This window comes from Neoarius graeffei, chromosome 20 (assembly GCF_027579695.1).
Source record: "Neoarius graeffei isolate fNeoGra1 chromosome 20, fNeoGra1.pri, whole genome shotgun sequence".
Classification (NCBI taxonomy): domain Eukaryota; kingdom Metazoa; phylum Chordata; class Actinopteri; order Siluriformes; family Ariidae; genus Neoarius; species Neoarius graeffei.
Genome location: NC_083588.1, coordinates 66,897,216 through 66,911,299, shown reverse-complemented (window position 1 = coordinate 66,911,299; position 14,084 = coordinate 66,897,216). Strand labels below are relative to the sequence as shown.

At 43.2% G+C, this 14,084-nt stretch overlaps 1 protein-coding gene across 1 annotated transcript; it reads right to left on the bottom strand.

Moving 5' to 3' along the window:
• Positions 1-2,236: 2,236 nt before the first annotated feature.
• si:ch211-195b15.7 (synembryn-A) lies at positions 2,237-11,666 on the bottom strand. Its single transcript, XM_060902704.1, has 13 exons — positions 11,577-11,666; positions 11,211-11,258; positions 9,964-9,981; positions 9,666-9,764; positions 8,573-9,105; positions 8,048-8,183; positions 7,774-7,965; positions 7,562-7,656; positions 7,105-7,255; positions 6,252-6,347; positions 5,518-5,662; positions 4,226-4,496; positions 2,237-2,698 (listed from the first exon to the last, which is right to left on the bottom strand). Exons 1-13 carry the CDS (start codon positions 11,664-11,666, stop codon positions 2,566-2,568), a joined length of 2,007 nt encoding a protein of 668 aa, XP_060758687.1. The 3' UTR covers positions 2,237-2,565.
• Between the last annotated feature and the right edge of the window lie 2,418 nt (positions 11,667-14,084).

Below are 14,084 nucleotides of genomic sequence, written 5' to 3'. Positions count from 1 at the left end.
CAGTTGTAACGGCTTTACTTTGTTTCGGGAAAATGTGAGAATGTTCTTTTTAAAAAGCACTTATTAAAGGTGCAGTCAGTGGGTTTTTTTGCCTCACATGGACAGTTTTGATAAAATACAAATGACAATGGACCACCAACATCCACCCAATCAGGACGAGGAGGTGGATCTACTCACCTGCCAATCATGAGGCATGTTGGATTAGAAAGCTCTGCCTTTTGCACCAGCATTCGAGCATTAAAGGAGGCGTTCTCATACGCAGTGTTTTATGAGTTTGCGGTTCTTTAGCAGATGAGAACACACTCCAGCTCTCACACTCGGGGCTGAGACAAGTCTCGGCCCACTTCTGAATGAAGTCAAGTGAGTAAGTGATTCGACTCTGAATCGACTCACTGCAGGAAGTGAATCAGACACACTGTGTGTACTTGGGTTTCTGTGTGTGTTGTAAATGAGTTAGGTATTTAATTACAGTCATTTATTTATTACTGACTGTGTGTTCTCTGTCTTTGGGGACACTGTAATTTCTGTGTCCACTTGGTAAAGGTTTGTTTAGATTTCTTTCTTTCTTTATGAAAGGGTCTTGCAAGGTGTTTTCAGCCTTACATAGGGAGGGAAAGTAATCTCATCGCCCCCTACTGGATGCGTTCCAACCTCTATGGCAAAATGAATGGGAATATCTTTTCAAAACATTACATTTCGGGTTACACTTCAACGTTAAGACAATGGCTTCCATATGTTGTGCATGTCGGGCAGCTCTATCGATCCTGGTGATCATACTTTATTTTTTCCACCGATTTGAATTGTTTTGAATGTTTTTTAATAAGCTGATCAAAGACTACACGGACCCGACGTCACCACAAGTCTAGCGCCTTTCCAAATCTGTAGCAGGTAGCGGCCGGCGAGTAGCCTACATCAACATGCCCATTTGTATAGCGTGGTTGGCGGAGTATTTCTGTACCAGTGGTTGCAGTCTGGCGCAAAACATAGCATGATCAAAATACACAGATCTTCCCGGTCGTGGGATAGCTAAGCCTACTGCTGACGGAATCTGAGCGACTCTGACTAGACAGTTTGGTTGTAGTCCGTTTCTGACATGTTAGGTGCAATTTCGATCTTTTAAAAGACGGCGAAATTTCACCTGATACTTTCACAGTTAGTAGATAATCCCAGCATATACAACATATTTTTTGGGGGTGTACAAGTTCCACGTCATAACTTCGTGGGATTTTTTAAAAAATCGGGTCTATGGGATTTTCAATAGTCTGGCTCTCGGCTTAGGAACGCTACCACTAGGATCGCTGTGTTTCACTTTCCCTCCCTATGCCCCTCAGATAACTTTTGTTTGTTTTGGCTTGTTTAAATATGTGATCTACTGTATGAAGCCAGGCCAAATAGCAAAAACCAAAAGAATAAATTTCTCTCTGATTGGATTAGACGGACCAATCAGTGTGAAAACGTCTGTAGTGTAGTGTTTTGGGGGCGTGGCTTTAGAGTAAACAGTACCACCAGAATCACTGATTGCACCTTTAATATGCCTCAAGTCAGTCTGAACCTGTAGTAGCTCATGAAAGTATGTAGGAATATTTTTTCCTCAATTTTCCCCTTGTTTTAAAATTCTTCATGTGGTGCATTTCAAGCGATCTTCATCATGAGCTCATAACTTTAATTTTTATAAAATCATGAGTGTATAATCACACGCCTGTGGTCTCGCTACACTGCTATTGCTGACTCACAAGCTGGCACCTGCCTCGCCCTGACTTCCTCCCCTGCCTCAGCTCTCAGGTTGGGGGACAGTAAGGAGAGGAACAGTGGCTGTGGGAGACAGAAGGACTGAAAGCCACATATTAAACCGTGCTGTGTGGTTGATAGTCCCTGTGCACACTGTAATTCCACCGTTACATAGCTTTTTGAGTAAAAGTGTGGGGGGAAATTGTGCTGCAAATGAAAACATCTCTCCCACAGTACAGGAAATGAAATGTTTTTTATTTAGCTGCTAATATTCTTTCATTAAAGCTCACACAGCATTAGATTTTAACCTCAGCAGCTCTCATCCGAGGTAAACACTCCACTCTTGGGAAAGGGGAGAGAGAGAGAGAGAGAGAGAGAGAGAGAATCTCTCAAATCTGGAGAACTACATAGTCTTGTGTAGTTACCATGGCAACGCAGTCATGGCAACCTTGCTAGCATTTTTCTGTCTGTGATGATTCTCTCTCTCTCTCTCTCTCTCCAAAAATTATTACAGATTTTCCTGCAGGGATGCTACCATCATATGACCACACACACACACACACACACACACACACTTTCCTGTCTATAGATCTGACTTGTTCTGTGCTTTTATATACATTATATATCTCATTCTTCATCTCTTTCCCTTCTCTGTACAGTATCTGGGACTGACCCTGTTTCTCTTTTCCCTTCATTTTGCTCTTCATTTTCATCTACACTTCTAATTAACAGCCCTGTACCTGTAGAATCTACCCCCTACAGAATCCACATTCAGTCCACTACATTAGCGATTGGATCAGAGCTGGAACTGAGGTTCTGGAGGTTCAGGATCACATCCTAATCCACTTCTTCACAGTCTGCTTCTTCTTCCTCCTCTTCCTCCTCTTCCAGGGTGCTGTTTCTCATACGGCCACAGAGAGGAGTCAGTCGGCCGTCCGGCATCACAGACATTGGCTGAATGATCTTATCCCTGAGAAAGAAGACGAGAGTTGGGAAAGGTAAAGAGTAAACTCAAACACCCAGAGTTAAACGTGTCGTCTGTGACACACACCGCCTGTTAACAGTCTTCTCACTGTCTAAATACAGATAAAGCTCCAGAGGCTGATGTGCTGTTTTACGAGTCATGTGACTGACAGGTGAGTCAGGCCATTTTCTTGTCCTGGGGCAAGTTTCCCAAAAGCATCATAGCACAAAGATCGTTAAATGGTAGAGCGAGCAGCACAATGAACTCTCTCTGAGTTAAGATGCTCTTAGCGTTCAGAGGCTTTTGGGAAACCCACCCCTGATTGGTTGCATTTTGAAGGTCCTGTTCCAGTTCATTCACTGTTTAATGTTGAGAGGAAGCAGAATGGTTTCTTTTCTTGGCCTCTCTGTTTTTTTTTCCCCTCACACAGGTTTTTTAACAGGTTGAATTAATGCATTTCTTCTGGAAGCGTCTTGTACGCATGCAGTAATCACGCTGAAGCTCCGTGAATTTTTTTATTTAAAAGGCATTCATGCTGTGTTTCCACAACCATGAGCGAAAAAACAAACAAAGGAACAGAAAACTGAGCAGCTGCCCCTCTGTGCAGTGATGGAAACATCCATGTGGTATTTGGTCCAATCACAGACAGGGGGAGGTCTCAGGAGAAATGGGAATTTTTGTTTGGAAGCTTGTTCACAGACTCGCAAACCTGAACTAAGGCTGAAAAGATTTTGTTTGCTGCTTTTAACCACTGTAAAAATTCCTCACTTCACCTTTAAGACAAGGTCTTTAAAGGAATAATCGGGAACATAACCTCCACAGAGGCTCCACCCACACACATACAGAGATTTTTAAATGTCATTTTTAACTTCTCAATTTTCAGAAAAATTTCTGTTCACAAGAACAGAGTCTTTGAAAACACTCCATCCACACAAACACGCAAAAATGATGTAATAACGCTCACACGAGCACACTGGCCCAGCAGGCAGCGATATTACACTGTAAACCGTTATAATAATGCAGAGCTGCGAACTGAGTGGAAAAACACAAACATGGCCAAATGTTGGAGAAAGTCTGGGTTCAGAACTCATCTGTAAGACCAAATTCTCCCATGAAGACTCTCTGAGGTCCCAGAAAAGAGATGCTGTTGTTGCTGTTATCGCCATCTACTGTCCTGGAGTGCAGCTACAACTGTAAACTCAGCGTCATCTGTACAGGAATGTTTTACTACTTTTCTTACATAGTTTTGATTTTTTGATGATGATGAATTATTGCTTAAAATTCCACGGAAATTCAGCATGTTCTCCTGGATCGGATCCTAATCTGGGTTCTTGCTGAAAACAGTAAGCACTGAGTTGTGTAATTTCTCCAGGGAATTTGAAGAGAATTTTATGCAAATTTTCATTTCTAGTGACATTTTTGTGTAGACAGGAAACTGAAACTCCATTTTGGTCCCTAAATGCTGCATTTCCAAAAATATCCAAATACTGTGGATGGGGCCTCAGACAGACACACACACACACACACACACACCTGGAGAGTCTGTTGAACATGGCAACGAGACGCACAGCTTCGGCCTCCTTCTCCTCCTCACTCATCCCTTCCATGGGGTCGGGCTGTGGCTCCTCTACACGTCCTGTCACCAGGTTGATCCGGTCTCTGGCCTGCCGGTACTCCTCCGTGTCCGAGTCTGAGTCGCTGGAGTACTGAGACTGAGGTGTGGAGCTGCGGCCACTCAGGAGACCTCGGGCTGCTAACAGACCTGCTGCATTGCCATAACCAGTGTACTTCACAAACCGGCCCACTGATATACACACACACACACACACACACACACACACACACACACACACACTGTTATTAGTCAGACAATACTCTCACTCAGGGTCCATTTCATCATCTCCACCTCTCACACAGGTCACTTTGAGAGTGTGTAGAAAAATTATTGGCACCCTCTACCACATTCATGACTGTGTGTATTTAGTTTGTCGTGTAAATCAGTACCAGACTTTATGTCAGGTTTTTACTCATCGTGTAACTGACATGGAGTCAGATGCAAATCCAGATTCTTTGAATAAAGATGAGTGAAAATGAGTAAAACAAAGGCAAACTATGAGCATGAACAAGAGTTCAAAATAAACACCATGCCATAAACAAAACTCAGAAAAGAACAGCTGACAGACGAAAGAAGCCTCCCATGACTGAAATAATGAAATTAAATAGGGTGCATAATCAGAAACAAAAGGAAGCAGATGCTGGTAATTGGGGAAAGCGACGTGTAAGGGCTGATGGGAAATGTAGTCACACCAGATACTGAAAGCAAGGGTTCACATACTTTTGCCACTCACTGATGTATAATATTGGATCATTTTCCTGAATAAATAAATGACCAGGTATAATATTTTTCTCTCAAGTGTTTAATTGGGTTCTGTTTATCTACTTTTAGGACTCGTGTGAAATTCAGATGATGTTTTCGATCAAATTTATGCAGAAATCTAGAAAACTCTGAAGGGTTCAAAACTTTCAAGCACTGCTGTATATTTCACATAAATATTTATGAAGGGAAACAGTTCTGTGTGACTGTAGGAACAGGACAGAGTTTATACACTGTGTGTGTTTAAGGAAGTTTCAGATTATAATAGGTTATTATATATATATCTCATCTCATTATCTCTAGCTGCTTTATCCTGTCCTACAGGGTTGCAGGCTATATATATATATATATAAGATGATAAATTTCACTGTTCCACTGCAAGACTTTCTGAAAAACTCAAAATGGCTGTCGTTAAAATCCACCCTCTTCCTCTTCCTGTGAGTTTCTGTACCATTTTCTTTGCAGAGCACGAACAGCAGCTCAGCAGCGCAGTGTTTCAGCTCCGTGTCCACGTGTGTCATCAGTCTCACCAGTTTGTTACGGATCGTGTCCCCTTGCTCAGGCCTCAGTGCCACATCCCTCAGTGGCGGCAGAATCTGACCAATCACAGCACAGAACAGTCACATGGTCAGGTGACACAGAGCGCAACATGATAAACTGTGTTCTATGATTAAACCCGTTGAAGGTAAATTCTTTGAGTGTTCAGATGATGTGAAATCTGAAAAATTATTATCATAGCATTGTTTCTTCTTTTATCTTTTTTTGAGCCTAAAATGAATCACGTGAGAAAATCTGTGTTTGTGTTGAATTTATGCAAATGACACGGTTTCTCTGTTGCATTAATAACCAATCAGAACTCATTAAATCCATAAGCACATGTACCATTACTGCATCATAAAATATAACAGCCAATCAGATTCCAGTATACAAATACAGTCTAAAAAGAAAAGGGGGCGGGGCATGTGGGTTGGGAAGCTTTTCTAATTTCCATAATGATGGACTTTAGACTTTTATTCTGGGGATTGAAGTGTGGAAATATTTTTTTGCCTTTTCTGTTATTTAAAACACCACACAAGTAAACGACTGCTCAGTGCATGTAGACACTAAAGATCATAATCTAGAACTGTGTAGAACAGACACACAGTCAGTGAGGTAAAGGGTTTGGTACGCATAAAGTTTTGGCACCTGTTGTCTGAGATAGTGTCGTGTTTCTCTGTGAGCCCGACAGCTCTCTGTCAGGAGGTTCAGCACCGGGGTCAATCTCTCCTTCAGCTTATAACCCTTTAACACACACACACACACACACACACACACACACACACACACACACACGTCAGGTACACAAGTACACATTTGTTAAACTGTAGATGAGGTTTATGAGGGACAGAGAGGACACAGAGTTACAGTTATGATCTAATGATTGAGAATTTCTGGGTTTTAAATGAATAAAATGTAAATATAATAATTATAATAATAATAAAACAAGGATTTTTAGAGCTTTTCCATCTTCTAGCACTGATTCTTAAAACCTGTCCGTTTACAGCACAGTCCAAATGTCTGTCTCTTAGTAAAGTTTCATTTCATCAGTACAACAACTTTATCAAATAAAACTGCTTTAAACAGGATTTACTCTCTCTCTCTCTCTCTCTCTCTCTCTGTCTCACTCTCTCTGTCTCAATGTCTCTCTCTCTCTATGTCTCTCTCCCTCTGTCTTCCTCTCTCTCTCACACACACACTGTCTCTCTCTCTCTCTCTCACTCTCTCTGTCTCAATGTCTCTCTCTCTCTCTATGTCTCTCTCTCTATGTCTCTCTCCCTCTGTCTTTCTCTCTCTCTCACACACACACACTGTCTCTCTCTCTCTCTCTCTCTCTCTCTCTCACTCTCTCTGTCTCACTGTCTCTCTCTCTCTCACACACACACAAACACACTGTCTCTCTCTCTCTGTCTCTCTCTCTCTGTCTCTCTCTCTCTGTCTCTCTCTCTCTGTCTCTCTCTGTCTCTCTCTCTCTGTCTCTCTCTGTCTCTCTCTCTCTCACTCTGTCCAGTCTTCTCTCCATGAACAGGAGCAGTGAGTGGACACAGTCCATGTTGACGCCGCCTGATTCCCTCGATCTCTCAGAGAGACGAGTTGAGAGCAGGACGTCCAGACACTGAAGAGGAAGTGCTGACAATACATTCACCGTCTGCCTGTGGAGGTCCGATTTCAGGGACAGAAAAAAGGTCAAAGGTCAAGCAAAAGGTCATGGATTATCTGCTTCAATAAAGTTTAATGAACTGGGTCTAACTTTAATTTTCAGGTTCTGTTCTGACCCACAGACATTACAGGGGATGATTAAAGACACAGGTATGTAGTGCACTGTGTACTGGATCGCTGGAGTTCACTTAAAGCTCCAACATTCTCTTCAATCTTCATTCGAGAACTTTAGCCATGCACATGGCTGTGTGTTGTGTGTATTTATTGGTGTGTGTTGATCGGTGTGTGTGTTTTCTCACCCCTGGAGTTCCTCAGTCAGTTCTTCTCCTTGGCAGGGCAGCAGCAGGCAGTGACGCAGTACAGCAGCTAGGCGGCGGTACAGAGCTGCATCCTCCTGAGGGTGGAAACAGGGAGGCAGTGAAGCTCAGTGTGTAATTAAGTGCTTCTTACTGACCGCAGTGGAAAGTGGACTTAGCAGAGTGTGTGGATTTCTGTGTGTAATCTGCTGTACCTCATCAGGCTGCTGTGTGTGTGAGCTGTACGTGATGTTAAACAGCACTTTCAGGATTTCAATGGCGCGCTGAGACACCTCCTTACAGACAGGGGGTGACTCGGAGTCCCAGGCCACAACCTCGTACACATCAGCCCACTGAACCGCCAAACACTGCTCCAGAGCGGCCGTGAGCATGGACACGCCGCGCTCCTGCAGGAAGTAGACACAGGAAGTGTCGGAGGAAGTGCAGGATAAAGAAGAGTCATGTATTTGTCGCAATGTAAATCTAAACCTGCTGCAGCTGTCGTCTGAGCTCAGGCCTTAAAGCCGTCAGCAGGAACAGCAACCGCAGCTCATAAAACTGACCACTGGGGGGCGACACAGAGCGAATGCCCTCCTTCAGCTTTTCTGAAAGACCTGGGAGGAGTCTGGAGGGAAAAAGTGGAAAAAATAAGACACACACACACACGCTTTTACTTTCATTTATTTTCCGTTTCTTATTTTACTTTCCAGCGCTGCTGAGTTCTGCGCTCTGATTGGTCAGAAGGTGGTGATTAATTAGTGCAGCTGCACGTCACAGCTTTATTCATAATTAATGCGCTTGCTCTAATATGTCATCGTTTATATAAGAACATTATAACATTATCACTGTAATAATGTAAATGAGAACAGAAACTAACGTTCCACATCATTAATTGTAATTTTAAACGGATAAAAATAAAAATTGTCATCGGAGGCAAATGAATAGAAGCTCTGAACAGTGAGGGGCCCGAATTCAGCAGCAGTGTGAGAGAGAGAGAGAGAGAGAGAGAGAGACCTCAGTGCACTGGCCCTCTCTTGCGCCCTCTGGCTGTTGTAGATGACATTGCAGAGAGTCTTCATGGCTTCTTTCCTCCACACCTCTCCATCATCACACCACTCACTCCTCTCCTCCTCTTCCTCCTCTCTGGTGTCCCTCTTTCCTCTTGCCAACACTCCGTGGATGCCGTCACTTCTTTCCATCTCCATGATGTCCTCATTTACACAGTGTGTGGTGAGTGAGGGGGTGGAGCTTACAAGAGGAGCCGCTGAGTTAGCGTCAGTGAAATGGCCATAGAAGTCCACGTTGCTGATGGGATTTGAGTCGACATGGTCCACATTCTCTTTCTCCTCCCCCTCATCATCATGCTGAGAAAGGGGCGTGGTTCTGATGCCACTCAGGTAGGCGAGGGTGAGAATGGAGGAGTCCGTGATGAAGGGTGAGAGTGCCTGGCGATCACGGGAGAGAATACGCAGCGTACGCAAACACACGCTGAGAACGCCGGGCTGGAGACGAGTCCTGACAAACCGGAGCAGAGCTTCAGCCAACCGCTGAGAGACAGACAGACAGACAGACAGACAGACAGACAGACAGACAGATTCACTGATTGTACTAAGTGACTGGCCACTGCCTGATGATGTGAAGGTCCAGATTGGACAGACGAGGCCCCTGATTGGTCTTTCAAAGCCACGTGATGTGCAGAAATATGAGAAAGTACAAAAAAGTTTGAATGTTAAAATTAGTGAAACTGATTTGAGGATATTGAAGACGTTTAACAGATACATCACAAATGTTTTGTGGAATGTTTTCTGTAAACTCATCACATCATCATTTACATCAACTTTCTGCTTCAGTTAGTGTTAGTCATCTTACTTAGCTAATGGAACAAAATTGGTTTTTTTAATTCACTAATTTGAGCTAGATTTAATGGTAGAAGTTACTTGTATTTTTTAAATGCACTTTTAGGATATGATTTAGTAGGCTATGTTAGGTATGATTCAGTAGCTAGTTACATTTACTGATGTCATGAGATCAAATCTAATTATACTTAAACTAGGCCCCACCCCTTCTTGATTGAGGGGCGGAGTGTGTGAGATGAGTTTATACTCACCCTGCGCAGGACGAGGTCTGGATCCTCACTGTCTTCATCTCCTGAGCCAAAATCTGAGTCCGAGCCAGGAACATAGTCTCTCACTTTATTCCTGCGGAACTGGAGAGAGAGAGAGAGAGAGAGAGAGAGAGAGAGAATGATGTACTGGAGTGCTGTTAAACCTTTTCTTAGTCTTTTTTTAAACTGCTGAAAATAATCAATTTCTGTCTCTTATATTTCAGACTCCATGATATTCTCTCTCTCTCTCTCTCTCTCTCTCTCTCTCTCTCCCAGGTGCCCCTGGTGTCAGTACGTTTACCTCCTCCAGCTCTCGTTGCTGTTCTCAGGTCCATGTGAGCGTGATGAGAGTGAGACAGAAACAATGATTGATAACATTGTTATTGAGTCAACTACACTTTAAGGGTTCATGAAATAATTAAGGGTTCTTAGCTTTCAAAAAAGGTTCCACTTGGAGAACTTTCTGATTGGGAAATACTCTGGTGTAGAGTGAGAACCAAACCGAGAACCATTAAGGGTTCTACAGAGAGATCTCATCTCATCTCATTATCTCTAGCCGCTTTATCCTTCTACAGGGTCGCAGGCAAGCTGGAGCCTATCCCAGCTGACTACGGGCGAAAGGCGGGGTACACCCTGGACAAGTCGCCAGGTCATCACAGGGCTGACACATAGACACAGACAACCATTCACACTCACATTCACACCTACGGTCAATTTAGAGTCACCAGTTAACCTAACCTGCATGTCTTTGGACTGTGGGGGAAACCGGAGCACCCGGAGGAAACCCACGCGGACACGGGGAGAACATGCAAACTCCACACAGAAAGGCCCTCGCCGGCCCCGGGGCTCGAACCCAGGACCTTCTTGCTGTGAGGCGACAGCGCTAACCACTACACCACCGTGCCGCCCTCTACAGAGAGATAACTGAAAAAAAAAACTTTTTCCATTTTTAAAGAGTTTATTTAAGATAAAAAAATGATTTCTTTCTTTCTTTCGTTAGGGGTGTTCACACGGCAACTTTTACTCCGGTATAGTACCGGGGCCGCCCCGGTAGAGCGTTCACATGGTACAAAGTTATACCGGTGTAGCCCCTGAAAGCTGCTTAAACCGGTGCAAATCTAACCCTGCTCGGGAGGTGGTTCTTTATTTATTTATTTATTGATTGATTGAGTCAGCTAGTTACTGATGTTAATGTTTACTCCTCGTTATAATCAGTGTTTCATCTTTCAGATTAGTTTGAAAGCATTGTGTCACTACAGATTTTTAAAAGCTTCTTACAGACTTTGACTCAGTGTGATCTGGTCATATTTCCTGTTCTGCTATTGCATGATTTCATTTTTTTACTGAGCCTGATTTCTGTGTGATTCCCTGTACAGGGAGTTTGGGCTTTAAACCCCCTCAGTGTTCAGAAAAAAAAAACCTTTCAATAATCAGTGTGTGATTAATGAGAGACAGAGTGAGATGTGTGAAGGTGATGGGACAGTAATCACTGTGCTAATCCTGTACTCTGAGATTTAGGACATCACACACACACACACACACACACACCTTTCTCCTCTCTCTTTCCTCCACATTAAAGAAGAAACACTCTGCAAACTGTAAAGAAAACAAACAGAACATAAAACAAAAACACACAATTATATTCCTGATAAGAACTCAATGTTCCACTACAGAACAGCAGCTCAGAGAAACACATGAACCCCCCTCAGGCCATGCTGTTGGCATGGAAACAGGGTTTGTCCCCCCAAAAAATATTGTGCCCAGGAGTGAAGCTCATCCTGCAGGCCACATGGAGATAAAGCCCAATCATCACATGGCCATTTATTCGACTCTCAGTGCTGCATCTGTGGTGCTTTTCATTTGTCTCATTTGCATTATCACTTTCTTGCTACTGTAGTAAAAACATTGTCCTGCCTCAGTGTTGTAGTGGTCCAGCTGTATGAGGACGCTGTCCTGGTCTCCCTGGGTGATGCACTGGATGATCTTCTTCATGTCCACAGCCATGATGTCTCTGACAGTAGACCAGAAAAACTTCACATCATCACATCAAATAAAGTTTCAACCTTCAGGATGAGTTCAAACAGGAAGATTTCATCCTTCACTTACCTGTTACAATTCCAGTGTGTGTGTGTGTGTGTGTGTGAGAGAGAGAGAGAGAGAGAGAGAGACCCTATCCTTATTAGTAATCTGAGTATGGTGGATTTAGCTGCTTATTTTCCTAATCTAATCTCCACCCTGTCTCCTCTCCACTTCTCATAACACACACACACACACAGGGCGTGATGACACTTTGCATGGGTCATTTGCATGAATGTCGGTGAGTCTGAGTGAATCACAATTCTGGAGTTTAACACTGAAATCAACTTGATAAAGATTTCAGGTTGGTGTGTGTTACAGCTCACCAGGTGTTGAATATGTCCTGACTGACGGAATACAATTAAAATTACATAGATTTTGCACAGAACTATAGCAGAGTGTTACAGAAGGAAATGATGTTCACTCTTACTGTGATATAAAATTAATTATTGTAGAAATATTGTTATTCTATCCACAGTCACTGGAGTAGTTTAGTCCACTGGATGTCGGAGTGACATCTGGATCTGGTGCCTGTATATCATATCAACTAATATCAGCTTGGACCTCATGTATTCTGTTGGTGGAAAGCTATAAGACGAAAGGAATAAAAAGGTCTCTGGCTTGAATAAACACTTAGAATATTATGATATATTTTTAAATCATGTGATTGTGTTTTTAAAATCAATCTGAAAGGAGTCTCAGTGCAGCTTTCCAGTGCGCTGTACATGCTGCAGTCTGTATCCGATCCTCTAGGGGGCAGTAGAGATTACAAACAGTATGAAAGCGCTGTGCGCGAGTAGAAACAATGCGGGGGGAGGAACAGCATTTCCCATAATTCCCTACGGTTCTTTCTGTCCTACAGTGAGGGAGTAAAATGGCGGATGAGGATGGGATGGGCCTCTTATTGTGTTCTTAATAGGAAAAATGTTTCGGCTTTTAGTTTTGTGTTTCTAGAGGCGACTGGGATCAGTTTTAAAGGCTGTAAAGACACCGCGGCTGTGTGGAGGCGCCTGATGGTTAAACTCTGACAGGAAGGTAAAGCATTTTTCCTGCTCTCACTGCCTGTTAGCATGTTAGCTGCCTTGGCTAACTGGATCCTCGTCAGTGTTTAGATATGAATCGCATGCTAAGTGTTTAGCTGTGGGAAGCTCGGTGTTATTTTGAGTGTGTTCCTGTGAGGGAGCGTGTGGCGCTGAGGTGAAGGCGCTTCTGAGGTGATTAGCGACCGAACCGAACCGAACCGGACCGGACCGGACCGGGCGGCGCTCAGAGCTGCTCGCTGAGGGGGAAGTGAGCTCGCGCGCGGACAGACCGCCGTCGCCGCGTCATTCATTAGCGCTCGAGCTTTAAAGCCCCGGAGCGGCGGGTTTTAGTGAGAGTTTACAGACCCAGCGGCGCGCTGAGCACCGGGACTCTGATTTGGGGACAGAGGCATGAAGAGGAAAATCCTGCAGAAGTATGGAGTTGTGTTCAGGACCGGAACATCTCACATTATCACAGATATCTGTTCTTTGAGCTTCCTGGATGAGTGATGTGATGTGATGTGATGTGATGAGCGGAACAGGGATGATGGAGACATGAGATGAGAGCAGTTCTGTAACCAGCCGATCCCTCCACAGCAGCACGATGCATCAAATCCCACAGATACAAATCAGGAGCTTCAGTTAATGTTCACAATGTTCAAACATCAGAACGGGAAAAACTGTGATCTCACAGTGTGACTTTCTCTCACTGTGGTCTGGGTGTTGGTTTGATCCAGATGGACTGGTTTGAGTATTTCAGAAGCTGCTGATCTCCTGGGGTTTTCACACACAACAGTCTCTAGAGTTTACACAGAATGGTGCAGAAAACAAAAAACATCGAGTGAGTGAGCGACAGTTCTGTGGGTGGAAACAAGCACCTTGTTGATAAGAGAGGGTCAGAGGGAAATGGACAGATTGGCTCAAGATTTTTTGCCAGGAAGGATATAGTAACTCATATAATCACTCTTTACAACCGTGATGGGAGAATGGTACATGTTCCTAATAAAGTGACTCTTTTGAGTGTAGATTTGGTGAAAATATACATCTAAAACTGTTACATGGAATAAAAGGAAATGCAGGTAATTTGTGGATTCATACTTTCTTGAAATAATGAACTTCAATAATGAATCATTTTTTAAATTACCTTGTAATTTTCCAAAGAAATACCAGTTAATACATTTTAATGATTATTTCCAGAAGTTTAAAAATATGCAAAAGTGGAGTCATTTAATTAATAATGATGATTATTGCTGCTATTAATGTTCTGTATTTTTGGATAAATTTTATTTAGTCAACATTTATTTACTAAATTCCTTTCTGTGCT

Excerpts from the sequence above, each read along its gene's own strand:
- si:ch211-195b15.7 (XM_060902704.1), bottom strand. The coding sequence starts at position 11,666 with ATGGCTGTGGACATGAAGAAGATCATCCAGTGCATCACCCAGGGAGAC. Across the intron at positions 11,259-11,576 it reads TGGACCACTACAACACTGAG|TTTGCAGAGTGTTTCTTCTT; the intron begins GCAGGACAATGT and ends TTTTCTTTACAG. Across the intron at positions 2,699-4,225 it reads ATGTTCAACAGACTCTCCAG|GGATAAGATCATTCAGCCAA; the intron begins GTGTGTGTGTGT and ends CTTCTTTCTCAG.